This window comes from Osmia lignaria, chromosome 15 (assembly GCF_051020975.1).
Source record: "Osmia lignaria lignaria isolate PbOS001 chromosome 15, iyOsmLign1, whole genome shotgun sequence".
In the NCBI taxonomy this organism is placed as follows: domain Eukaryota; kingdom Metazoa; phylum Arthropoda; class Insecta; order Hymenoptera; family Megachilidae; genus Osmia; species Osmia lignaria.
In genome coordinates this window covers 10,146,308-10,171,707 of record NC_135046.1, presented here as the reverse complement: position 1 = coordinate 10,171,707, position 25,400 = coordinate 10,146,308, and the positions used below count along the sequence as shown (strand labels likewise).

The following is a 25,400-nucleotide window of genomic DNA, read 5'->3' as shown; positions in this document are numbered from 1 at the left end:
CAATTTAAATATAATATAGTTTACAAAGTATATATTGTTGAATTATTTTTAATAACAAATTCGCTTAGACAGCGAACGATATAAAGGGCCACGATTAAAGATGCATTTCCATTAGAAAATAAAGCGGAAGCAACGATGAAAATAGGTCCTTTGGCGGGGAATTGCGGATGATCTTTACCAGAATCTCTAGTAATTTCTCACTAGGTGGCGACTCTATCCGACAGTCACCGGGATCAGGTTGATCGGGCGACTTGTGCTAAGTTTTATCCTTTACCACATGTTGATTAATTAAATAGAAATATAATATCGTGGCCAAAATCATTATTTCGGGCTACCGTTATTCGTTTCTTAACTCCGGCAACGCAAAGTTCCATATAGGTGATTTCCTGCGTAAACGGAACGGAGTTACGTCACGCATTAGCAAGATATCGTGTGTCGGAGCAGACCGTGTTCCCCCGTACGTCTCCTCGAATACAAAGTGTTCCTGCTTTCTTTGCTTGAACTCGCGTGTCTGTCAAAACTCGAAAGTCACGCGCGCACTAGACTTTCTCAAACGAATGTTTCAGATAACCGTAGCATTGACGCATAACCTATAAACGATCGTGACTGCGAAAAGTGATCGTGAATGTTGATAGTTGTTACGGCCAGTACGGCCTCCTGTCAGTCGTTTCGGGGGTCGAAAGAGATTTGAAAATTAAAGCCTCTGCTCTATAACGACTAGTTCTTGAGATTAAAAGGAAACGAATCTTTAATATTTCCCTAAATTGGGACGTTTCGATCGAAGAATTTTTTTGACGTTGAGCAGTCACCGGGAAATTAGTCAAAATTCCGGTCCCCACTAAAAAACGAGAAGGTCCGCAACAAACCGGCGGCAGAAATCCACCAACCACTGGCGAAGAATCCTCGTCGGGTGGCAAAATGAATAGCAAAAGAAAGAATCGCTCTAATACTAACAGGTACTATTTTCCAATATTTTTCATTTCTTCCTTTTAAATTTTCTCCTTTTCCCTTTCATTTCATTTCATAATTATTCGTTTCAAATGTATTTACAAATATTTTTTCATTTATAGATCACCACGTGCCCGTGGTCCACAAGAAAGATGTGTTGCTGCTGAAGGTGTATATAATAATGCTCATTTCATGCATGCAATAACCAGTCATGTTGGCAACATTGTACAGGTATTACAAATATATATATATAGATGGTAAAGAGGAAGTTACATTGCTATTTAAATTTAATATGTTCTTTTAAACATTTATTTACTAACACATTTGTGTTATATTAAGTATAATAAATATTTGTTACCCTATAATGCGTGTTATAGTTTATTTATATTATTACAGATTCAAACATTAAATGGTTCTGTATACGAGGGTATTTTTCGTACCTTCTCCAGTCAATTTGATGTTGTACTAGAAATGGCGCATCGGGTAGAAGGTTCAGGAAAAATAAGCGTAGAAAGTGTAGTAGAAAAATTAATTTTTAAACCACAAGACATTATCACTATGTCTGCTAAGGATGTTGATCTAGATTATGCTATACGTGACACATTCAGAACAGATACTGTTATTAGCAAATACAATGGTTTAATCGGCGAGAAGGAATTGGAACCTTGGGATGCCCCTCCAGCTACCATGAATGGAGATGATTTAGAATTAGATGGTACTACTGTAAGTATTTCAATTATGTAAGAATACAGGAACAAGATTAAGTATGTAAATGATATATTTCAACGCATACATATGTATATAAACTGAACTTTAGAATGGATGGGATGCTAATGACATGTTTCGTAAAAACGAACAAAAGTACGGAGTTCAAACGACATACGAACCTACTTTGGCTGCCTACACTTTGCCACTTCAAAGAAAGGATACAAAAGATTATAAAGAACAAGAACAGAAGGCTGCGGAGATAGCTAACGAAATAGAGTCACAACCAAATCATAAAGCAAGATTAGAGCTTGAGAATGGTGATGAAGAGGAAAGATTTGCAGCTGTGGTGCAGTTTTTTTTTTTTGCTATTATCATTATTCTGTAACAAAGTGTGGAGTTAGCTATCCTCTATTAATTACAAACAATTTTAGGTGAGACCAAATGAAGGTAAATATATTCCACCTCCACTGAAGAAGAAAAATGGGAATAGCGGAAAAATGATGAGATCTAGCGAACCTCCGCCTTCACCAGGACCAGCAACCACTAATAAAAACGTTTTTAATCAACAACCTCCGTCCACTGTAAATGTAAACATTCCTCCGTCATCCAATCTTCCCATCGGAATGCAAAATGCTCATCCTTCGGTACAACATCCGGTATCTATAAATCTGGGATTGCCACCTAGTGGAGTAGTAGTTACGTACAATAATCCTCCGCCGCCATTTGTACCGTCATCGGCAACACAACCACCACCGCCACAAGGTATTGAAGAATAATACTTATATTGCTGTTCATTAAGAAATAAGCTCCGAAATAATACATGAATTCATATTTATAGTTCCTGTGATGCAGCAAACACAACCGCAATCGCAACCTGCTCCTGCTGTACCGCAAGTAGCTTTTCAACCACAACAACAGCAGGTACCTTCATCCAAAATAAATACAGAAAAGCGTGAACGTCCTGGCAGACAGCAGGTGTATCAAGCTGATAAAGCACCACCGGCACCATTCCCTCAAACAAATGTTACCTCTTCTCATCAACAACAGCAACAACAACCTTCGCATCAACAGCATAACCAATTACAGCAACAAAATTCGGTTGAGGGACAACGCTGCGAGATAGTTTCGCATAAATCAGATCATAGGAAGGTAATGTTTTACTGTTGATCACATTTTGAAGCATTGTATTTCAGAAATAATTGTACGAAATACATGTATTGTAAAAGGTTCCAACACCACGTGGCAGAGAAGAGCAACATTCAGAACTACGACAGTTCGCTTCAGATTTTAAGTTAGCAGAAACACCTACGCAAGAAACTCCACCCGTTACAAGAAAACACCAGCATCAGCAAGATTCTCATTCTTCGCCTCAAATTAATCAGTCACATCATCAATCACCTCATCCACACACTACACCACAACAGCCACCACAGCAATCACAACAACAGCAACAACACTCAAATCCGCAGCAACAGCAGCAGCAGCAACAACAACAGCAGCAGCAACATCAAAATCAACCAGTTCAGGAGGAACCTGTAGTTACAAGTAAACCACCACCAGGCCCATTATCTGTACGGCCCACGAGTCCTTCCCAGCCACAGCAACAACAACAACAACAACAGACACCTACAAGCACACCTACTGCATCACAAGCTTCGCAAGAACCTGCTGTTGATAAAATTACAACGGCTTTCAAGAAATCAACTTTAAATCCAAATGCTAAAGAATTTAATCCAAATACTAAACCGTTCACACCGGTAAGCTACCAAGTATCCGGATAAAAAATGTAAATGACAATTGCATAGTAAATTTATAACGTAAATTATAAAAATGTTTTTAGCGATCGCCGAGTACACCAACGCCAAGCAGACCGCATACTCCGCAAACTCCACAATACACTGGAGCAACAATGCCTGCGACGGTAGTTATGCCAGCGTATGTAATGACTAGCCAACCACCTACTGCATTCAGTCAACCACAAGCTCAACCTATGACAAGGTTCCGGAAGGGTCAGTATCTAGGTATCCGCGTCTTATTTCCAATTGTCTATTTACTAACACACGTATTACAATGTTGTCTTAAAAAGCCCAATTATTGTTTTTCCCTAAATCGTGTTTTACTACGATCATTTCAGTACCAGTGATGCACGCGCAACATCGCACGCAAGATATAGCTTCTCAAATGCAAGTGGTAGCGGCAACTGGACAGCCGTTAATGGCACCAGCTCCTTTACATCCACCATTCCAGGTGCCTTATCCTGGCCAACCGGCATATCAGCAGATGGTACGCATGGTTCAGGCACCACCACCACCGCCGCCGCATATGGCTACACCTTATCATCATCATGACTCACCAGGACCACAGGCTCCTGGTATTCAGTACATGGGTCCACATACACATCAACATCCACACGTTGCTCAACAACCACCAAGCCAAACTCCCTCACCAGCAAATCCTAATCAATCCCATACACCGGGAACTTACAATCCTCCTGGTACTCCACAGCCTACCTATCCTCCACCTCCTCCTCAAGGCCATGCTCCGAGTTATCCAATAATGTGTCCTATAATTCCTCCTCATATACCAATACCACCGCAGCACATGCAATACCTACCGCCGCAACCACCTCCGGGAGCGCAGCAAACTATACCAGTGATTTTGCCGCACAATCAGTAGCTGCTATCAGAAATGGATGATGGACGAAAGAACTACTAGTATTCTGCAGAGGTAGAATAAGGTTTACAAATCCAAGTTACTTTCATATCATTAAGCACTTGAAATTTACCTTTATTCTTCGTAACATTACATCAGTATATCTGTAAACAAACGTAAAAAGTTATCTCCTTATTTTCACATTGAATATCGTATTTTCTTAATAGCAGAGAGTATCATTCCAGATAAAGTAACAAATTTTTTAATATAATCCAACAACCTTTACAAATAGAAGATTATAATCGTGTCAAGTGCTGATTATCTTGAAAGTGACTTTTTTTTCTAGATGGGTTAATTAATTATAGAAAACCCACGATGATATTTAGTCCCTCAAATTATACTTGAATTTTATTCAACACATAAATTACCACCATGGAAAAATATAAGTTATCGATTTAATTTAAATGCAATAAAATACAGTTTTTTTTTTTTAATTGATTTATAGTAACGTGTGAAATGAATTGGCAATAATGATAAATTACAAAAATGAAAAAGCGAGGGACAATGACTATTAAAAGCTGCAAAAAGTATTCGAATTAAACAAAAAATTTCACATTTGAGTATCGTGTAGTTTGCACTACTTTGTAAACATTTATTAAGCCAGAATCCAACCATTTCAAAGTTGGTGCAGAGTGCTATACTACAGGCTGATGAAATGTCGGTCTTTAAAGATTCGAGTACTCAAAACTGAAAAAACAAAATCATGAACATCACGCGAATAAAAATCCTTTTTTTTTTTACACGAAATGATTATTGGAATGATGTAAAAAAATAGAACATATAACATATTTTTCTGCCCGCGCTTTCATACTTGATATTTCACCGCGGTGAACAAGAAGCACAGAAACAGATCAATATAACTTCTAACTTTAATTAAAATTGCATTCGATTATGCAAAGTTGAACGACACAACGGCAAAACAATTGAGATAAAATTTCAAATTTCGCAATTTGTTGACGATAAATTTTGTTACGAGATGCTAATACATCAAGTCTTCGAAACAAACAATGAATTAGAAAAAAAATGTATAAGAAAGAACGGGTCCGACAAGGTACGTCGTTTAAAACGATTCGCTAATTGTCGTGACAGAAAAGCATCTGTCTATGAAAGAGGTACAAATGTTCAAAATTGTATTATTTTTAGTTGGTAGTTAAAAACACAAATCTCTGATATTAACACGGTATATGTATGTGCATACATATATTGCATAAATCAAACAGGTAATAAGTTATTTAAAAAAAAAAAAAACCGTAACAATAGGAATCGTTGCTTCAATTATATCTTATTTTTAAATTCTCATCTTAGCGTTAAAATATTTTGAAACTGTATATTACTTGATTTACGTAGATACCGTGTAATCTATGTATCTTTTTAAACGAATTTATTTTTCTTATAAATAATATATGTTATAAATTAAAAGAAGTAGACATACAAAGAGTCAAAGAAATGTAGAACAAAAAATGACAGAAATATTTTATTGTCCGAGATAGATCATGAGGAATTCATTATATCAAATACTCAAAACTGTTAATGAGATAATTCTGTTGATTGTGTACCTCTTATGTATAAATGAAATACTATCAGATGCTGTGACATTGAAAAAGACAAGTTGAATTACGGCCTTAGACCTAGTCGTGTATATAAGAGAAATGAAGGCAAGGACGATCCTTATTTGAGAGATAGTTGAGTGTGTGGCATCGTTAGACACAAATTTTATATCGAAGAGATTTAAAAAAAACATCAAAATAAAGTCAATGCGTTAAAAGCCAATTTATGTGATAATTTATTAATCCTTCCTGACTAATAATATCCTGCGTATGCAATTTATACCTATGGTATTATTCGTTCAACGAGAGATCATACCTGTTTCGCGCGGTTTAGGGAAGCCCTCTACTTTTGCTTCTATCTTCCTAACACTTCGCGGTCGTATACACGGTAGACAAAAATATATGAATAAAGGAAACAAGTGATAACGTTGGAGGTCGAAGAATATACTGAATATAAGACCACTGGGTACGCTGCTCGGTGCCATCAGAATTAACCTGCGCAGAACGAATGAAAACCCGGCGTATGACAAGTACGATCTCTGAAGTATTGATAATTAAAACTGAGGTGGCGCTTAAATCAGTTTCTGTTCGGCCTAATTTTCGATGAAACGTTGACTGTTTTACCGACGCGGAATTCGAAGTTCAGCCTCGACGCTCGCATTTTCACGAGAGAATAGTATTACTATCGGTAGAATGAATTTTGTTTTTTTTTGCGCATGTTGGTTCTAATTGGTTTTGTCACGCTCCGCTACTAAGGAAACACGCAAGCGCCGTATGGCTATATGTCGTAAGCCACGCTAGGCAGAAAGTATATCCGGTGATCATAAACTTGTGAATTATGATTCACTACCTCTATCCTATAATAAGCCGTTCCTATATTAGTATATTTTGTCCACCGTGTATTTGGCGGATGCAATGGGAAGTAAATCATGGTGGGGGAACTTTCTGACAATGAGCTTAGTCGAGCTGCGCGAAATGATACTACTTCCTCGTGAAAAATACAATACATTGATAAAAACGTACCAGTACAGTAAATAACATTATTGGCCATGTAACTTATTATTTTATAATTGAATGTATATTTTTAGCAAAACATTGTAGTATATTGTAAAAAAAGATATTAGTAAAATGGCAGAGAAAACAACAGTGGGAGGTATTCCAGTTGAATGCTTAACTGGAGAATCTGCTGCCATTTGGTCTGGCTGGCGCATATTAGGAGATAGAGAGGTTGTCAGAGAAGCATCTGCAAAAGGCACACATATTAATCTTGCTCATAAATATTTAGCATGCAGACGAAATTGTTCTATCGAAGATGCTCAACATTATTTCAATAAAGAAGTAGAAACTTGGATTATAGAACTTTTGAATAAACATCAGATTTACAGGGCTTCTCATATTTTAAATAATATGGTATATTAAATTTATATTATTATATATCATCTGTTATTGTTTGTATTTAATACTTTTTTTTTATAGAAAAAAAATCCAGTCGAATATATATTTGATATCTGTATAAGCTGCAAAGATTTTATGTTAAGAGATTATTTAGCAGAATATCTAATAAATGTTGAACACTTTCAAATTGAGTATTTAAACTCATGGAATATTATAAAAAGTATTATGCAATTTGAACAGAAATATATGTAAGTTTCTCCATAACTATATTTTATTAACTTAAACAGAATAGAAAACTAAGAAGCATAATTTTTCCAGGATTGAACATAATTTAAGCTCTTCCTTATCTATAAAAAAAATTATAAAATTGCCTGAAATTATAAAACAAACATTATCCACTGAATTATATTTTTCTATGCCTGAAGATATTCTTTCTACAAATATAACTAATAATGTACTATGGAATTATTTGCTGTCAAATAATAAAATTGAGATGATAAAGTTTTGGATTGATAATTATTATGGTGGTAATGTAGTAGAAGAATCAAATGCAATTGGTGAAGAATATAAATCTTTGTTCATTTCTTTAAATATTACATCAGAAATGATTGAGATGATTGATTCTTCAAATGCTAGCCCTCTTGTGAAGGATCTAGCTAAAAACCAATTGTGTAGGTATGTCTTTGTCTGTAAAATACTGAAATATCTATACATGTTTATATAAAAATTTATCGACTTGATTTCTAAATTCATTAGGTATGGAATATTTTTGGAAAAAGAACAGCAAGATTTAAAACTAATGTTATCTCGTATTTTTGGTAATGCACTGACACTATCAGAATTTAACACAATATTATCCCATAAATCATGCAACATTGATAGAAATGAATTTATACAAAATGTTGATAAGGAATTGTGTCTTGCACACTGTTTAAATGAAACAAATACTCAAGAAGATAAAGTTAAACTTGGAGAATTATATGATACATTAACAAAAATGTGTGAAGGACAAGGAGATTGTCAAGATGTGTTGATAGAAGGAATTTTTAAGACAATTTATTATCTTTCTGATAATGTAGATGAATATTTAAAACAAAATTATTTCATAGTTTTAGTATTAATATTTTCATACTTGTCTAAAGAAAGCATAATAAACGAAAATGAAAATACAGAAATAAAAACAAGTATTTTAAGAGATATATTTATGAGTAAAAATGATTTAAAATTAGGCGCTTATAGTATTTCATATGAAGTCCTTCAGAATACACTGAAGCACGTGCCAATTCTTAAACGTTTTGTGGAGATTAAACCAAAAAAGGAAACCACAATGTATGATTTATTGGATGGTTATAAAAATTTAAATGTAAAGCGTCTATTTAAATGGCGTTTTGATGATGAATCAATGCCTCACTTTTCAAACGATGCTCTTGTTAAAAAATATGGATATACAGAAGCATTAACATATGAATATTATTTGAAAGAAGCTCGTCCTAACATGGCTATATTTAGTTTAAAATACTCCCAAGGAAAATTAATTGGAAATATATCTTCTAGAAGGTAAAGAGAACTATGTTATACTTATATTGAAAAAACATTATAAATTTAACACACTAATTGCAGGAAATACAAAGCTGCTCTGTATGCACACCTTTTTGCTTTGCAAAATTTAGACAAACCAGAAATATTATGCACTTGTGTCTCATTTATTGAAATGTTAGGTGTTGACTCAGAAAATTTAAGACTCCACATAACAGCAGCAAATTACATACAAAAAGAACTGAATATTTCTATTGGTAATTTTTTACATCAAACATTTGACAAGTATCAAAATTATAAATATTGTTCAGTATATTATTTAATCCACAGGAAATTTATTAGAAAACATAATATACAAAAACGAAGATGACTTGAAAATTGTTATGTCACATTTTGAAGACAGTTTTAAAAAGAATTTTACTGAAAATATGATTGAAGATAGTCAACAATTTATAAGTATATTAAAAATATGGGACATTATTGTACGATTCGCAAGAGTGCATAATTTTCCTTTGCCAGTCAGCTTGTTAAAATTTTTAGCAAACCAAAATCATTGGTTCGAATTTACTTTAGTTTGTGACGTTTTTGCTTATCCGTTAAACCAGGTAATAACTTCTAATTAATTTCATTTCATTGAAAATTTTATTGAAAAAAAGACCATATACTATGTTGATTTTAGGTATTAGAAAATGCTAAATGTTTCGAAGATGCAATTTTAAGAGAGCATTTGTTAACTTGTTTAAGCAATACACATCTTACAAAATGTCAGCCAACTGTTTGTAATGAACAGAAAATGAAGTCACGAGATGTTAGGCAATCACTGTATTACAAAATTGGAGTTAAACAAAGTGTAAGCAGTCAAAGTAATATGTGCATGACATATTTAATAAAATATAATAAATAAATATATTTTTAATTATAGGGATCTTCTATTTCTGAGTCTACAGCATCAGCAGATTCTGCAAACACTTCTGATTCACATAGTTCATGTGAATATCCTATACATGACAATATTTGTTCTCCAGATGACGATTTATGGTTGATTATTTTGAAATGTCATCAAAGTCCAGATCCACCGGGTGCTTTAATAAATGCTTCTCGACTAACATTACGACCTTTTCTCACAGTTCTAGCAACATGTTATGAGGTATATCTTATGTTAATACATATGCCTTTTTGTAGAGAACTTTATTCTGCTTATATCATTAAAATTCATTTTAGCCATCATCAACAGCTGCATATTGTTATTCGTGGATGGTAATATCTACTGCAGATGAAGTTATACTCTCTAATTACAAAGAATGTTTAGAGCAACAAGTATGGTCTGCAAATCAAGTATTTAATTTATTAATTAAAATGACAACATGCAGATATATCAGTACCCTTAATAAAGGATATAAAATTTTTATGCCTGTAAGTATATTTTATTTATATTAATAACAAGAAATTTTGTATTAGTAATTTCATTGAAATTATTCAATTATAGGAGAGTCCTTTCAACTCATTCTTCGAATTCCTTGTGCAATGTATAGATTATGGTAACTTTGAAGAGTGCCAACACTTACTGGATTTTAAAACCCAGTGTTCAAATTTAAAATGCAATGTACGTTAAGCATTGATAACATGTTTATATATGTCTATGTCTAGATAAAGTAATGTAATAATTACATATTTCTCAGAAAGCTATGGATTGGGATTGTTCTGATATTACCTATTTAAATAATTTGCATTGGGTCGCGAGCGTTGCAATTAACTGTGTTATTACAACACTTGCTTACGGTCTTAGAAGTACACATTTACAAACAAAATTTCTCAAGATATTAATCAAATGTAATTTTTATGCAGATCTTCCAGGTACTAAAAGATTTCTTATTACCATTTATTTATTGTAGAGAATCATATTAATCTTACAACAATTATTATATATTTTACAGTTTACAGTCCAAATTTGCAATGTCTTCTACATGTTATAAAAATTCTTCAAACAACTAACGTTACTCTAAATTTCACGGTATTCACCGTATCGAACGATGTGGATAATTTTAATGCAGAAATTCAAAGATGTATTAACGATTTGTTAAAAACTGAAAATTACAATAGTGCATTAGAATTATCGAATGCGGCAGGATTAAATTCCTCTGATATAATTTTAGCTCAGGTATTATCTCAATATGTCCTTTATAATCATTTTTTTCTGTTTCATAATAATGCATTGGTTATATTTACAGTATCGAAGTAAATTTAAATACTACATGCAAAAAAATGATAGCATTGACGATAAATTTTGGAGTGAGTGTGCACGAAATTTCGAAAAGTATAATGTTTCATGTGAAAAATCAGCGGAGTTTTTTATAGAACATGCCGAGAAAGTTGTTTCTCATAAGGAGAGGTACGTACATCCTTTTTATAAACAGAAATTTGTATTTTGATTCAATTAAAATGAATAATTGATATAAATTTTTTAACAGATACGAAATATTAAGACTGGCTTTCGAAAAATTAAAGAATGTTGAAACAGAACAACAAAATATTGATGCTTTAGAAGTAGCGATGTGGAAATCATGTATATTAGCTGGACCTGAAAATATACAATTAGATAATGAGTCTCGTACTTTCAATAAACTGAAAACAGAATTATTATCAGGATTAAATAAGTTGAAATTTAGTTGCACTCTAAATAATTCACATGAAAAAAATGCAGCCAAAGAATTAATTAATAAATTAATTGATTTGGGAAAATTAGATACTGCACTAAGAATAAGTACTATTTTTAATTATAAACATAAAGTAAGTATCGTTAATTTTGATGTAACAAACGTTTGTATTGACTATATGTATTAAATATTCTACTACTTGCAGGATTTACAAATTCTGATGCTATGTCTGAGTTTGGCAGAAGGTGAAATTTCACCAGATGAGTTAACTGTTGAACAAAAAAATTTGTTGCAAAATATAAATAAAAGTAAGCAACAAAAATATGCCTTGAGAAATCGTTTACGAAGACTGTCTTCATCTTCTTCACGTAACTATTATTTTTATATTTTTTCTATAATAAATTATTAAATGACTATAACATATTAGTAAACAAAAGTTTTTATACAGTAACTATTTCAACCAATACCAGTGAAATAAATAAAATAAAAGATGAAAACATTCATAAAGTACAAATAGAATGTTTATTAATTTTACAAAAATCACTTGAAGCTTTAGAACATGGAGTAAATACATGTCTTAAAATTGTATTATGTTATAAGCTAGCAATGCAGCTAGGAAAAAGTTACCAATTACTGTTAATGTTGAATAATCCGATACAATTTCTACAAGAAATTACAGAAAGTGATATTGAAGATAAGTCTGAGGTTATCAGTGATATCATTTCTGCATACAAAATAAGCAGCGATACTGTGGCAATATTTTTAGCTGAGAATATCACTGTAAACATTAGTCATGGTGTAGAAGGTATGTAGTTATTGAACATGCTGCAAACTTATATGTGACTATTATAAGTTTCTGATTGTTACAGGTGGATATGAGGATAACATTAGTTTGTGGGGATACTCTTTGAATACAAATTTTCGAATAATTATGGAATTATGCAGTGATGTTTCCCTTCTTGGTTGGCAGCTTTCAAAAACTGCAAATAAATTACTTGGATATTTTCATAGTGAAGTAAGAAAAGGTATTATAATAAGCATAATTGCCATTGCATTCATGTGGTATTTAAATTTGTCTCACAATCTTCCTTTATTGTTCAGAGTCAACTCTAAGGACTATTGTAGAATTATTAATACGAGCTCATGACTGTTTTACAACTTCTTGTAATATGGAAGGGATAGCATCAGTACTACGTAAATGTCAAAATCTTGCAAATGTTTTACAAAATCTTAAATATTGGGCATTATTGGTATAGCCTCATATGATAAAAATAAAGAATAAAATTATTATCGTAAAATAATATATAATAATTGTATAACATGATTTTAGGTGCATCTAGTAACAGGTGTTGGTCGTTTCACAGAAATGAATTACATATTTCAAATATTAAAAGAAAACGATCAGTTTGAATTCCTGCTTGGAAAGGGATTGGATAAAGTATGTTTTACCGTTTACTGTTTGTATAATAATTTATATATAGTATATAAAATTAGTAATTCATTATAGCCAACTGGTCTAAAAACAGCACTTTTGGAATTCTTGAAACGTCAATGTCCTGAAAATAAGGATCTTTTTACATTGGTAGCATTACATTTTCGACTATATTACGAAATTGCACTAATGTGGGAAAATGAAGCAAAAGATGTAATTAAATCATTAATATTAGATGCAACAAAGGATCAGGGAAAACTACCAAGTACTGCTCAACATGAAATAAAATTGACCAAAACCGAGAATGTTCAGAAACAACTGCAATTAGCAGTAACTAATTATACTCATGCAACACAATACTATTTACAAGTAAGTCGTTTATTATATTAACAAAAATTTATTCATAATATCTATTTATATTATGTGTTTATATAGGCTAATAAATTAAATTTTGCGGGTCAGTGTTCTGATCAGGAACAACTAGTTGCTCTACAACTTTCATTACTTAATTCAGTGGCTTATAATCAACAAGTAATCTCTATACTTAACTTAAAGTCTGAAGATATAGACAAAGTGTTATGTCACATTTGTAATTTTTCTCAAGCTCTTATTGTCACACATGCCTATAATCATAATGTAGATTGGGCTAATCTAATTTATAGTCACTGTATACTAAACGGGGAAACAAAATATTTAAAAGATTATATAGTCGTGAACAAATTAACTCCTGCTCTTGTACAAGATTGTGCTCGAAGGTAAAATAACTATTAATTTAAAAAAAAATCTTTGTCTATTATTATAATCTCTAAATTAATTTCAATCAATTATAGATATAGATTGGAAAAAAGCATTACTCATGATATGACAGACAATATGAAAATATTAATTTCTGAATTGTCAGACGTGGAATGTAAATATGTGTTAGCCAGCCAGTTAGGATTTAAGAATATTGTAGAAACAATGCTCAATAATCCTATGATAGCTGCATACCTTAAAGATACAGTGTGGAAGAAGGGATATAACGCTACCTAATTGCTTTACATTTAACTAATTCCAACTATTTAAAAAGACAAGTACCAAAATGTATATAAATTTTTATTTTTGTATAAATAAATGTTTCCTTATATTATTAATGTATTTATCCGTTTTGTGTATTCAAAATTACATTTGATATAATAATACAAATTTTATTTATTTATGTGCCTATATAAAAACAAAAGAAGTATTTCTCCCACTTCACAGTTTTACGCAATATAAAATACAAATTAAAGTGATAACGACCTCAAAAATGTGTTATAAAAAAATCGAATGTCATGGTAACTCGGAAAAAGGGGCGATTCTTAAATTAAATGCATACATAAAAAAATATGAAAGAAAATTCGGAAAAATATCATCATCAAAATTTTTATCACAGAAACAATTAGGATTATTGAATCTCATTCATAAATTAGTAGAAGCTATTGATAAAGAAGATACTGATAAACAACAAGGTATCAATCAATTCATATTATTCTCAATCGCTATTTACAAATTCTCTAACTTTATTCGTTGTATTATAGCATTGCATATACTTAAATCATCTAATGAAGCAATAAAAGAAACGATTATCACGTTTCAAAATTCAATGAAATTGTACAAAGATACTATGAAGTTTGAATTTGCAAAAGTGGACTGTTTAAGTACAAATCGACTTTTAAATATTAATTACGCGTATATATAATTTGCAGATATTATGTACTTTTTAAAAATAAGTAACTTTAACCATTGTGTTATTTATTTCGTTATTATAATTTAAAAATTTATCTACAAAATATAAGAATTTATTTAAAACACATTTTTAGATATTACAAGTTTTCTCAAGTACCTTCACTCGATCGACGTTTTATTGAATTCGTACTTATGTCAGATACGTTGCCTTTTCTTTTTATATTTACGGTTTGTGACACAGAATTGTTCAGTTCCTTTTGCAGATTTTCAGCCACATGAAAATCGCAATGCTCCTGATACTTTAATAAAGGTATCATTCGACAACACTGTACACACTGTTTAGAAGGCACTTCAATAAAATTAGGAGATTCTTTTCTAACGAGGAAACTATAAATATCACCAAGTTTCTTTGCTTTTGAATCATTTGTCTTAGATCTATTTTTTCCCTTTGTATTTCTTACTATAATTTCTTTCGCATTATCCTTCTTATTTTGTGATTTTATATAAAATTTTGCTTCTTCTTGTAAATCTAAAGGTAATAATGCAAGTACACTAAGGTCAATATTATTCAAATCAGGAAATATATCTTTTAGTTTTATGGTACTTTGCCCATGATTTATATTGTTATTTATATTTATGTTTGAGGATGGTTGCTTTTTCTCATCCTTACTACTTGTAGATTCATTATGTTCTTCAGTACTACTGTCTGAAGCGTTCTTATGATTATTCTCACTTTTTTGTACATTATTTTCATTTAAATTTTCATATTCGAAATTAATATTCGTATCTTCATTAATTTCAATCATTTCAATGTCACATGCATCTGTATCTTTCGATTTGGTTTTTTCTGAATTAAAAATATTCATAAAAAATGATTCTTTGAAATCATTTTGATCTAACGAATTGTTAAAATTATAATTATTCAATTTCTTACTTCGCTCGTTTAATGACATAATTAAATTATTTAATTTACTAGAAGTAGGTGAACTGTCTGTTTTCTCATTACAAATTTGTTTATTTAATTTTAAACTATTTTGAGAATTCTGTATATTTTTAACTATACTATGTGATGCGTTATTCATTTCATTAATTTTAAAAGTGCTAATGCATTTATTTGGTTGCAAATTATTCGTTATTTTAGTAATACTATCTTCTGTCTCCACACATTTTAGTTTTACATTTTCTGTTTGATTATTTATGTCCTGGGTGTGTTTTGTCTTACTTAATTTAAAGAAGTTCCTAAGATTTTCGTTGTCTTTAGCAGGAATAAATTTTCCAGCTGAGATTCCTAAATATGCTATTGGACATTGCGTTGATTTAGATATAATTTCTACACAGCGAATTGCCATTTTTTCTGGTTTATACGAATTTAAAGCGCACGAACGTGATTGAGATACAGTACTTCTGTTTTGATAATAGTGATAGCATATTGTAAGTAACGTTGCACGTCGTTCATTTTCCTGAAGATCTTGTTCCAAACGTTCACAAACTTCTGCTGACAACTCACTAGCCCAATGTTTTAACTGCAAATAAAATATATGTATATATTTCAACCAATTTTGTTTAGATAAATTTTAGTAGGTAATTTACCACATCTAACGAAGTAATAGCCAGTTTTCCTGGAAACGTTTTGCATGCTCCAATTGACTTTGATACAAGTCGTGTAGTGACAGGCTCGTTGTCTATACCTCGAGCAATATTAAATAACCATAATCTATATAACGGAAAAAAACAATAAAAAAGCAAAAAGCCATGAATGTTATTTGAAAAAAATATATTATTATTTGAAATATTTTATTTATGAATGTTATAACATAGAAGGCATACCCCGTTTTGTCATCAAAACGTTTTTGTAAATATTGCAATGAATACTGCAATAAGTCACCCATAACATTACAATTAAGAGATTCAATAACAACATCTCCAAACTTTCCACCAAGATTTCTAACTTTTTTTATAGGTAATGTTGAATAAAGTTTTGACACTGCATTCAAAGGTAAAATTGTCTGTCTATTCGGTTTATGCAATCCACATGCTAATTTAGCTAATATCTAAAAATACATCAATTATCTAAATGATAACATCAGTTTTAGAAAACAGTAATATTTCACTTTACCTTATTGAATGAAATACCAGCAGAACATTTGAATCCTGTTTCTTTAAATATGTCATTTCTTAATTCTTCAACTATCATTCCAGCTAATGCAAGTTTCTGAGTTTGTACATCTTCAAATTCTTCAAAAATATTTGTAAGCCAACTATTTAGTCCTTTACATCTTTCCTCTAATATCATATATAACATCATATACTCAAATTTACTAATAGTAGCAAAACTTTAAGATAATTTGCTTTACCTTCATCATTATTTCCAATTTCTGAATATCCCACTACAAATGTATTACAAAGCTGTGTTGTTAAACGCTCTTGAGAAATAGAGTTTGTAGACATTTTTTTAACAACAATGTCAGTAATATCTAAATATGCTTCATCCACACTAGCTTTTTCTATTATATTGCAATGTTTCTTTATGACATCAACAACCTCACGTCCAGCACTTCTATATCTACATAAATATTCAAAAAATTGTTAAATTATACATATATACGTAAAAAAATTTTCTTATTTTTTTTATGTACCTAGATGTATCTGCTTTTCCACGAAGACATGGTACAGAAGCTAAAATAAGATCCGAACATTTTTGTTTGGCTTCTTCACCTCTCATGTGTCTAGTAACCCCATATTCTCTTGCCTCATAATTAACAGCAATTATTCTAATTACACAGAGTTAATATATTAATAATTTACTTATGTAGTTGTAACTTATATTGGTTTAAATCTTACCCTCCTAACTGCCACTGATTATACTGAACAACAGCAAGTGGTTTTCCAGCATATGCTGGTTGAAGTTTTGTTTCAACTTGACAGAAGAAACAATCCATATCAATTAATACAACAATTCTATCATTATCTGTATTCGCCATTATAAACAAATTTAAATAATTATATTTGATATAGAATAGAGGTTAGAGATTCTTATAGCGTTCTAATAATTTTATTTATTAAAATTTTATATATATAAAAGTGTTTATTGTTTTTATTCGTACAAACATTGCCTACACTTCTTTAAAAATAGTCAAGTTATGTTATAAAATAAATCATTGTAAAGATTCATAAACAATGGTTTCAGCCGCGAGTTCTCAGAAAGCGCCGGTGATTCAAACTTGTAACTTGTAACTTGTAACTATACATTTGTCGTTCCTAAAGTTATGATATCTTGTAAAAGTGAAGTTATAATAAAAAGATATCTTCGATCATCATTAAAAGTTTCATTTTATATGAATAATGTCAATAAATTATTTGCTCTTGTTAATAAAGATCGGTAAATAATATGAAAGATAAAAAATTATCAGTATTGTATCACATATCAATATAAAATAAAAGTAATTCTAATAATACATGTTTTTGATATATATTTTAGAACACATTTTATTTATATACGTATATATATTATATATGTATGTGTTAACCGTTACATTTACGAACATAAAATACTTCACAAATTATTGAAAATACAGATCACAGATGTCTGTCAAGTTTGGGAACACCTCATCTGGTATTACAAATACAACATAAACTCGTTTTTTGCGAAGTTTTATTCGTTTTTTATTTATAAGTAACTTACGCGGTTTGAAGTACTTATAGTTTTATGACAATGCCAAGTAAAAAGAAAAAATATAATGCACGTTTCCCAGCGGTGAGTATCAAAGTATTATGTGTAGCATGGAAAGATTTTCCATAGAAATATTTATGTTTTACATAAACTATGATTGTTATTTTAATAAAAGCAGTGTAGTAATTAATATACAGTGATTCTTAAGCCGTAAAAAAATATGAAATCTCGTAGGTGTAAGTGCAAGTAAAATCTTTAAACATGTACATCTAACCTATTTTTTTATACATAGGGTCGAATTAAAAAAATTATGCAAACTGACGAAGAAGTTGGGAAAGTTGCACAAGCAGTACCGATCATAATTTATATCCTTTTAAAATTATGAGTAAGAAATAAATAAGTCATTTAGTATCTTAACACTTAAATGATTAATGATCTTTTTTTGTAATGACGATTCCTTAACTATTTGTATACCTAGAACATTAGAACTGTTTGTACATTCACTGCTTACAAAAACTATGGAGATTACAAGTGCCAAAAATGCTAAGACTCTAAGTCCATCTCATATGTGAGTATAATCCTTTAAAAGAAATTGATTCAACTACAGAAACTCATATTTATTGACAATTATTAAGTTATATTTATTTATAGGAAACAGTGTATTTTGTCTGAAAGTCGTTTTGATTTTTTAAAAGATTTAGTAAAATCATTACCAGATGTATCAGGACCTGATGAAGAAGTGCCTACACCACCGTTGACACCTGCTCCAATAAATACAAATCTGTCAAATACATCTGTTTGTGCACCTGTAGTACGACATTCTGAAGTAAGGTAAGTAATCTAATATATTATTTTTCATTTTATAATCATAAATATATCTTCATATTTTTATAGAACTCAAAAACAACAAATGGGATTCAGTACTGAAGTAAATTTAGAAAGTAAAAATTCAAAAGATAATGGAGGAACAGGAATACACAACTCAGGTGGTGATAATGAATTAACAATTAAAGACACGTCTGTTCAACAAGTTCCAGAATTTCAAATAACTGTGCCTGCGTCATTTCAAATTAGTCAACCTAACTTTTATACAGAAGTTAATCCTATGAATTTAAGTACAAATACACCTGGTGTAAATGCATATAATCAGCCAACATCAAATTTTGCTCATACTGCCACTCTTAATGAAGACTATGATACATAGTCATTTTTCAATACTAGGATTATAAATTCACACATTATTAAATTTGAAACAATTACAGAAGTGTTTAATAGAGTGTCACAAATTTTTGTTCAAACTATTCATCATTAATAATTTAGAACATATAATTTGCATTATTCGAACTGTTTAGTTATTTATATATGCTTTACCAACCATCAAGTTTTGTATTTTTATATTTGTTTCATCAAATTGCATAATTGTTTCGTTTAAACTAGTTAAATTGATGTATTTGGTATATATAAATATTTTGTACTGTTGTACTTGATTAATATGAAGCAGTTATATTTTTAGTATATTACTTTAAAGTATATACATTCGTGTATAGTAAGTGTGAATATTTGAGTTCACACAACTATTGAATACTACAAAACATACCTATATTGCTAATATTCTGGACATAGTTTCTTTCACTATTCATATATTTATGCAGGTCCATTGTAAATTTGTGTAGGTACAAACACTTATTGTTAAGAACGTAGTTAGATTTATATTTAGTAACTATCAGATTTTTTTTAAATGTACCTCAATTACTTTATATATATACATATATATATACATTTTAGAATCTTTATTATTTGCAATACAATGTATACATAATAAGCTTTATAACTAAGATTTTTTTACTACACATATATGTAAAGTATGCGATTTTTATAAGAAAAAAATTAATATGTAACAAAATATTTGCATCTTAACATTTAACGAATTTTTTTTTTTTAAATTGATATTGTCGAATATTCTCATTACATAACGCGCGATGTCTTATTTTTTCTTTTACTCATTAGAATTTATATTTTATATTTCACATAATATTTCACGACATGTTGCAAAACTATTATACACAAGTGAACAGTATATTTTGACTAAAACTGTTGAATGGTTCAAAATTCAGTATGTAAAAAATACAATCGGGTAAGACCAGTCTATTAAAATTTATAGAAACTTAAATTTTAATACTATTTTATTTACACAGAAAAATTTGGCATCTACTGTCATAATTGCAAAATGCAGTTATGAACAATATTTGGATGGAGAAGATGTGTTAGAAATTAATATGAAGAATGCACATACAAAATGTATATTTAGTATATTAATGTTTGATTTCATAGATTTGTAATTATGAAAGATGATTTAGGTAGTAGATGTGATATTCAAACATAATAGAAAAGTCATTTAATTATTAAATGTACATTTTGAGATAAATGATCTATCTTGATGTGAATTAATGAAAAAATTAGTTTATATGCATCTTATCAAACTGTACATATAAAAATTTTATTAAGAGAAGGTTTTTAATTACTTTCAGAGAAAAGAAAACCAAAATCAAAATTGTTTTGAAACAAAATAATTACTATTTAATGTATAAAGTCTTATTTATTTATTTATTATTATAATAACAAAAATTCAAAAAAGTAACATATTTGTTTCAATTGAAAACTGTAAGATCAATTAAGAACTTTCTCATTTGAAACTGGTATGTATGTACATTTATATTATATCATTGTAAATAAATATGCGTAGAATTATTCTAGTAAATTCATTAGTTCATATGAAAATGATGCATCTGTAAATAGTTTTAAAATATTGAAAATAATATAAATATCGTAAGATTTTGATGCCTTAAAAGCAATAAAAAAGACAATACGTTTAAATACATTTTTTATAAAATTCTATTGAATATAGAAAATTTACTCAGGAAAAAAATAAATGAAATTCTTATTTTTTCATTACAGTGAAACTTATAAACAAATAGAAGACATTTACTGTAATAATATAAATAATACGGTTTTTCATTATTTTATGCCTCTTACTAAGATTCTTTTTTATTATTTAAAACACATTAAACCCATCCTAAACAACGCATATTTTATAGATTTATAACAAAATAAAACAGTATTTCATAAATATTTTATGCGTACTTAGTTATTGAAATACATATATAGAATTACAAATTAAAATTATAATTATTCAACATTCGATACTTACCTAGAGAAATTGAAATTCGATATTACTAGACAAATGGCATTTGTGGGCATTTGTTTTTATAGTTATATAAATATAAAAAGAATTTCTATAAATTTTATTTAAAAATTCTTCATATTGATGTCCTTATGTACATAAAATTAATTGAATTTATAACTAAAAATATATGATAAATATTTACATGTCAAATCTTAAAAAGTATTTTATTGTTTATTTAGTATACTTCAGGCAAGAAATAGACTTCCTAATTAATACAATGTATATATATTATTTTCGAGTAATTTTCATAAATCTATGTTATTAAGTGTTTCATATAAACAAATTTAAAACTCATTCCAAAAATTATTAACTCGAAGAGTTTTAATTTTTGCATCATAAAGAATATACGTACTCGAAATCGTATCATGCTTCTATGTATTGTTTAACATGACAAACAACTCTGTGAAGAAAATTTGAAGTTTGACGTGTTCTTTATTTGTTTATAAAGAACTATAAAGAAATGAAGTGATAGTGAAATCTCACTTTTTTTTTTAGGTAACGTAATTCATTTTAATACGTCATATAACAAAGGCTTTGTTCTGATGATTCATACCTCTTCCTTGTAGTCTGAAATTTGTTCATTTCCTATTCAGATTTGTCACTAATAAACTTTTTACAATAAACCTAAATGTTTCACGTCTTATATGTAATTTGCTAGCATTGTCAAAATAGTTATAAATCATACAATTAATTCATAATATTATCTGTTTATGTTTTAACCTTAACATTTATTATTGTTTAATATTTGTAAGAACTTAAATAATTATTATTACTTTGTTACTACAGTTTTATAAGTTATTTTAGTGCTATTAGAAAAATGTTATGCATTTTGTACAATATAATATAATTTTACATCACAAGCATGTAAATAGTTACTGATAATTAATAAGTGATATTTTAACTTATAAATTGATGCATTTTATTGTAATTTTATTTGGTTTATACAGTCATATAAATGGTTTTAAAATGTCAGATGTTATTTAATATTAAGATTTCTGTTGTGTAGTAATTTATGGCTATTTGCTTAGTGTAGATCCAGTATATAGCTTATATATTTGCTTATTAGGTGCATTGGAACATAAGTAGTACTGCTCATCTGTTCGAGTACAAGTATCTCTATGATGTTTTCGTCAGGTCTTAGCTGCAATTTGTCCTTTCCCAGTTGTCTGGGTTATCCACAGGACAGTGAAGAATTAATACCAAAAATGGCTCGTGAGCCAATAATTCTTAATGTCTATGATATGGTAAAATGAAGGGTTTTCTTAATTCTTATCAATATATACTTTTCAGTATATTAAATTTTTCTGTTTTTAGTATTGGATAAATGAATATACAACACCAATTGGATTAGGTGTCTTTCATTCAGGTGTTGAAATCTATGGAACAGGTACATATACAATATATATATAATACATTTTTATCTATTACCAAAAAAGAATTGTGATCTTAATTCAACAAATGTAAATACGTTAATAGAATATGCATATGGAGGCCATTCTAAACCAATTTCTGGAATTTTTGAAATTACGCCAAGAGTTGCAGAAGAATTAGGAGAGCAATTTAGATATAGGTAAGTTTACTAATATGGGTATAAAGAAATTATTCATTTAGGAATAAATTGATTTTTCATTATAGGCAATCAGTACACATTGGATATACAGACTTTACAGAGGAAGATGTAACTAGGATTGTTACAGAATTAGGGAAAGATTTTAGAGGTGACCGTTACCATTTAATGAATAAGAATTGTAATCACTTTAGTAGCCAACTTACACTTGTATGTATACAAAGTTATAATACAGTACTTAGTTTTGTTACTTAGTGTCAACGAAATGTTTTTATTTTAAATTACAGATTTTATGTGGCCAAGAAATACCTGGTTGGGTAAACCGTCTCGCATATTTTAGTTCTTGTGTACCATTTCTTCAACGTTGCCTACCGAAAGAATGGCTAACACCCGATGCGCTTCAACATTCTTTAAGCCAAGTCAGCCATGAAAGTACGCCTTCTGAAAGTACGTCTTCTGATACCTCCTTGTCGCTTAGCTAATTTTGCAAAAGGGAGAAATCTAAAATGCAGTAGGAGTTACACCTTTTAGAAAATTTATGCAACACACGAGGGAAGTTTATCATGACAGTAAATTTATCGCCAGGATCGCGGAATCCAAGAAACAAAACCGTCGAAACGAGGTACAAATTTGATATTGTACTCTGAATTCCACTGGTGATTAGTAATAGAAAAGGAATGCCTTTCTTGCAACATGTCATCTCTTAAACATTGGACGGCACTTACAGCGTCGCGTGTGTTCTTTGTTGTATTATATGGTTGAAATTTAATAGATATACAATTGATAGATAATTATGTATAAATCAAAACTGTAAAGAGACTGGGACGTATTTAGTTATTGGTATTCTTTTCTTTTTTCAAGAAGTTCTTCGTAACTAAGGTTTTATACATGCAATACCTTTTATTTCACATTACTTTTGCAAATTGATAGATATTAATTATACATTATTCATTTAATCATTATTTTAGAAATATTCTGTGATGCATTTCTAAATATTCAGTAATCTAGTACTTTTGATTACAATAGAATATTATCATTACATATACATGCGACACCTCTTTGTACAGCTGCCATTAATATTATTAGGAAATTCAAATGAGAAATGAATTTAATATTGATATTCATACGTAATAAATAACCAAGTTATATATAACTTATTTTTCATGTATGGTTTAATGAAAATATGTTCTGTCGAAATAGTTTTATAAAAAAAAAACATATTTATAATTTTATAATTAAGCTAGTCCAAATCAATGATCTTGTACAACAGGTATATTGACTTCTATGAGAGTATTCTTAACTTTGCACGATACAAAATTAATTGCAAAAATATCATTATTTTCGAAGTTCTTTTCAAGCTGTAAACCAATGAGTGAATTAGTGAGATTGCTAAAATTGTTATTGACATTAAATTTATAATGTAACATATTAAAGAAAACTGATAAAGCAATTTGAATATGATATAAATACGTGAAAAGAAATGATATTGATTGTTTTATATTTGTATAATATAACGCAAAAGTCGAGTAAAAATTAGTGCCAATTTGATTTTTATTAATTCAGTCTTTAGGAATACTATTAAGAAGTTGTGTTACATACAATTCAGATTGATGTTACCAATCATATGTATGTTATATTTAATATTAACACGTAAACATTCTTCATTGAATGAGTTGTAGCTAAATTTAAGATATATATGATAATTACAATATTTTATCTAAAATATTTTGTCTTACATATAAAAAAAATTGTAACATTAAAAATGTTAAGTACATGATATGTTATATAGTACACTGAACAAAATTTCTTATCATTATATTTGCAAAAATGGCATAAAAAATAAGTAGTCATTACTAGTATCTTATAGATCAAAGCATGTTTTATATTTCTCACTGACACTTATATTGATACAATGTTATAAAATGAATAATTACTTTCGTGATATTTAGATCAGTATAGCATAATAAAATAACGAAATATACAAAGCACAATATACAATATAAGTACAAAAGCTTGTATAATTATCGAAGTAATCTTTTTTATAATGATATTTAGTTTTTTGTTTCAGTAAGGTTTTTCGTCTTACTGACGTTTCTTTTTTTTAAATAATAAACATTCAAATAAGTATCCTTTGGTCTTCTTAATTGTAATATCTATAAACTTAAGTGTACTGTATACACGAAATTTAATAGTTTTCCATTTTAATTGTTTAACATAATTTATTTAAACTTTAATCATTAGTACAAAATATTTGTAATTAATAAGCATGTTATACTTACA

General features: G+C 29.4%; 5 protein-coding genes across 17 annotated transcripts; 4 read left to right on the top strand and 1 right to left on the bottom strand.

Annotated features, from left to right (window-relative positions):
- Positions 1-191: 191 nt before the first annotated feature.
- LOC117600144 (uncharacterized) lies at positions 192-5,105 on the top strand. Of its 3 annotated transcripts, XM_034315176.2 has the most exons (10): positions 192-457; positions 567-956; positions 1,071-1,179; positions 1,345-1,671; positions 1,766-2,002; positions 2,088-2,418; positions 2,495-2,805; positions 2,883-3,413; positions 3,497-3,677; positions 3,791-5,105. In XM_034315176.2, the coding sequence occupies exons 2-10, from the start codon at positions 919-921 to the stop codon at positions 4,330-4,332; spliced, it is 2,607 nt and encodes an 868-aa protein (XP_034171067.2). In that variant the 5' UTR covers positions 192-457; positions 567-918; the 3' UTR covers positions 4,333-5,105. The 3 variants fall into 3 exon arrangements, with proteins under 3 accessions (XP_034171067.2, XP_034171068.2, XP_034171066.2); XM_034315177.2 differs by having other exon boundaries at positions 192-956; positions 3,497-3,665; XM_034315175.2 differs by having other exon boundaries at positions 192-956.
- Positions 5,106-6,483: 1,378 nt separating this feature from the next.
- On the top strand, positions 6,484-14,070 carry SPG11 (spatacsin). 5 transcript variants are annotated; one of them, XM_034315161.2, is made up of 23 exons: positions 6,500-6,934; positions 7,004-7,325; positions 7,392-7,558; positions 7,629-7,985; positions 8,067-8,867; positions 8,931-9,103; positions 9,177-9,451; positions 9,526-9,696; positions 9,769-9,993; positions 10,068-10,259; positions 10,333-10,449; positions 10,526-10,700; positions 10,781-11,004; positions 11,075-11,235; positions 11,315-11,633; positions 11,706-11,868; positions 11,949-12,305; positions 12,370-12,525; positions 12,602-12,750; positions 12,831-12,938; positions 13,008-13,301; positions 13,368-13,687; positions 13,763-14,070. In XM_034315161.2, the coding sequence occupies exons 2-23, from the start codon at positions 7,044-7,046 to the stop codon at positions 13,962-13,964; spliced, it is 5,388 nt and encodes a 1,795-aa protein (XP_034171052.2). In that variant the 5' UTR covers positions 6,500-6,934; positions 7,004-7,043; the 3' UTR covers positions 13,965-14,070. The 5 variants fall into 5 exon arrangements, 4 of the variants coding, with proteins under 4 accessions (XP_034171055.2, XP_034171054.2, XP_034171052.2 ...); XM_034315163.2 differs by lacking the exons at positions 13,368-13,687; positions 13,763-14,070 and having other exon boundaries at positions 6,486-7,325; positions 12,602-12,694; positions 13,008-13,147; XM_034315162.2 differs by lacking the exons at positions 6,500-6,934; positions 7,004-7,325; positions 7,392-7,558 and having other exon boundaries at positions 7,847-7,981; positions 13,763-14,067.
- A 399-nt stretch (positions 14,071-14,469) lies between these two features.
- Positions 14,470-17,948, bottom strand: DNApol-eta (DNA polymerase eta). Its single transcript, XM_034315178.2, has 7 exons — positions 17,481-17,948; positions 17,276-17,410; positions 16,994-17,202; positions 16,756-16,922; positions 16,467-16,690; positions 16,230-16,353; positions 14,470-16,162 (listed from the first exon to the last, which is right to left on the bottom strand). The coding sequence occupies exons 1-7, from the start codon at positions 17,618-17,620 to the stop codon at positions 14,789-14,791; spliced, it is 2,373 nt and encodes a 790-aa protein (XP_034171069.1). The 5' UTR covers positions 17,621-17,948; the 3' UTR covers positions 14,470-14,788.
- Positions 17,949-18,175: 227 nt separating this feature from the next.
- On the top strand, positions 18,176-20,839 carry NC2alpha (negative cofactor 2 alpha). 2 transcript variants are annotated; one of them, XM_034315142.2, is made up of 5 exons: positions 18,176-18,393; positions 18,602-18,674; positions 18,784-18,877; positions 18,961-19,140; positions 19,204-20,836. In XM_034315142.2, exons 1-5 carry the CDS (start codon positions 18,346-18,348, stop codon positions 19,511-19,513), a joined length of 705 nt encoding a protein of 234 aa, XP_034171033.1. In that variant the 5' UTR covers positions 18,176-18,345; the 3' UTR covers positions 19,514-20,836. The 2 variants fall into 2 exon arrangements, with proteins under 2 accessions (XP_034171033.1, XP_034171034.1); XM_034315143.2 differs by lacking the exon at positions 18,176-18,393 and adding an exon at positions 18,414-18,539 and having other exon boundaries at positions 19,204-20,839.
- A 975-nt stretch (positions 20,840-21,814) lies between these two features.
- Positions 21,815-25,236, top strand: LOC117600550 (deubiquitinase DESI2). Of its 6 annotated transcripts, none has more exons than XM_034316170.2 (7): positions 21,815-22,048; positions 22,620-22,797; positions 22,868-22,940; positions 23,030-23,123; positions 23,189-23,330; positions 23,408-23,567; positions 23,652-25,234. In XM_034316170.2, exons 2-7 carry the CDS (start codon positions 22,672-22,674, stop codon positions 23,765-23,767), a joined length of 711 nt encoding a protein of 236 aa, XP_034172061.1. In that variant the 5' UTR covers positions 21,815-22,048; positions 22,620-22,671; the 3' UTR covers positions 23,768-25,234. The 6 variants fall into 6 exon arrangements, with proteins under 6 accessions (XP_034172061.1, XP_034172062.1, XP_034172056.1 ...); XM_034316171.2 differs by having other exon boundaries at positions 21,816-22,048; positions 23,706-25,236; XM_034316165.2 differs by having other exon boundaries at positions 21,816-22,048; positions 23,636-25,232.
- The last annotated feature ends 164 nt before the right edge of the window (positions 25,237-25,400 follow it).

Bases quoted from the DNA above. Each gene is read 5' to 3' on its own strand.
- LOC117600144 (XM_034315176.2), top strand. From the start codon at position 919: ATGAATAGCAAAAGAAAGAATCGCTCTAATACTAACAG. The intron at 2,419-2,494 runs GTATTGAAGAAT...TCATATTTATAG, and splicing joins ACAACCACCACCGCCACAAG to TTCCTGTGATGCAGCAAACA. The intron at 3,678-3,790 runs GTATCCGCGTCT...CGATCATTTCAG, and splicing joins CCGGAAGGGTCAGTATCTAG to TACCAGTGATGCACGCGCAA.
- SPG11 (XM_034315161.2), top strand. From the start codon at position 7,044: ATGGCAGAGAAAACAACAGTGGGAGGTATTCCAGTTGAATGCTTAACT. The intron at 7,986-8,066 runs GTATGTCTTTGT...TAAATTCATTAG, and splicing joins GCTAAAAACCAATTGTGTAG to GTATGGAATATTTTTGGAAA. The intron at 10,260-10,332 runs GTAAGTATATTT...ATTCAATTATAG, and splicing joins GATATAAAATTTTTATGCCT to GAGAGTCCTTTCAACTCATT.
- DNApol-eta (XM_034315178.2), bottom strand. From the start codon at position 17,620: ATGGCGAATACAGATAATGATAGAATTGTTGTATTAATTGATATGGAT. The intron at 17,203-17,275 runs GTACATAAAAAA...ATATTTATGTAG, and splicing joins GGAAAAGCAGATACATCTAG to ATATAGAAGTGCTGGACGTG. The intron at 16,354-16,466 runs GTATGCCTTCTA...TCCGTTATATAG, and splicing joins CGTTTTGATGACAAAACGGG to ATTATGGTTATTTAATATTG.
- NC2alpha (XM_034315142.2), top strand. From the start codon at position 18,346: ATGACAATGCCAAGTAAAAAGAAAAAATATAATGCACGTTTCCCAGCG. The intron at 18,675-18,783 runs ATATCCTTTTAA...CTATTTGTATAC, and splicing joins AGCAGTACCGATCATAATTT to CTAGAACATTAGAACTGTTT. The intron at 18,878-18,960 runs GTGAGTATAATC...ATTTATTTATAG, and splicing joins ACTCTAAGTCCATCTCATAT to GAAACAGTGTATTTTGTCTG.
- LOC117600550 (XM_034316169.2), top strand. From the start codon at position 22,672: ATGATGTTTTCGTCAGGTCTTAGCTGCAATTTGTCCTTTCCCAGTTGT. The intron at 23,124-23,188 runs GTAAGTTTACTA...TTTTCATTATAG, and splicing joins GGAGAGCAATTTAGATATAG to GCAATCAGTACACATTGGAT. The intron at 23,568-23,635 runs GTACGTCTTCTG...AAAATGCAGTAG, and splicing joins TGAAAGTACGCCTTCTGAAA to GAGTTACACCTTTTAGAAAA.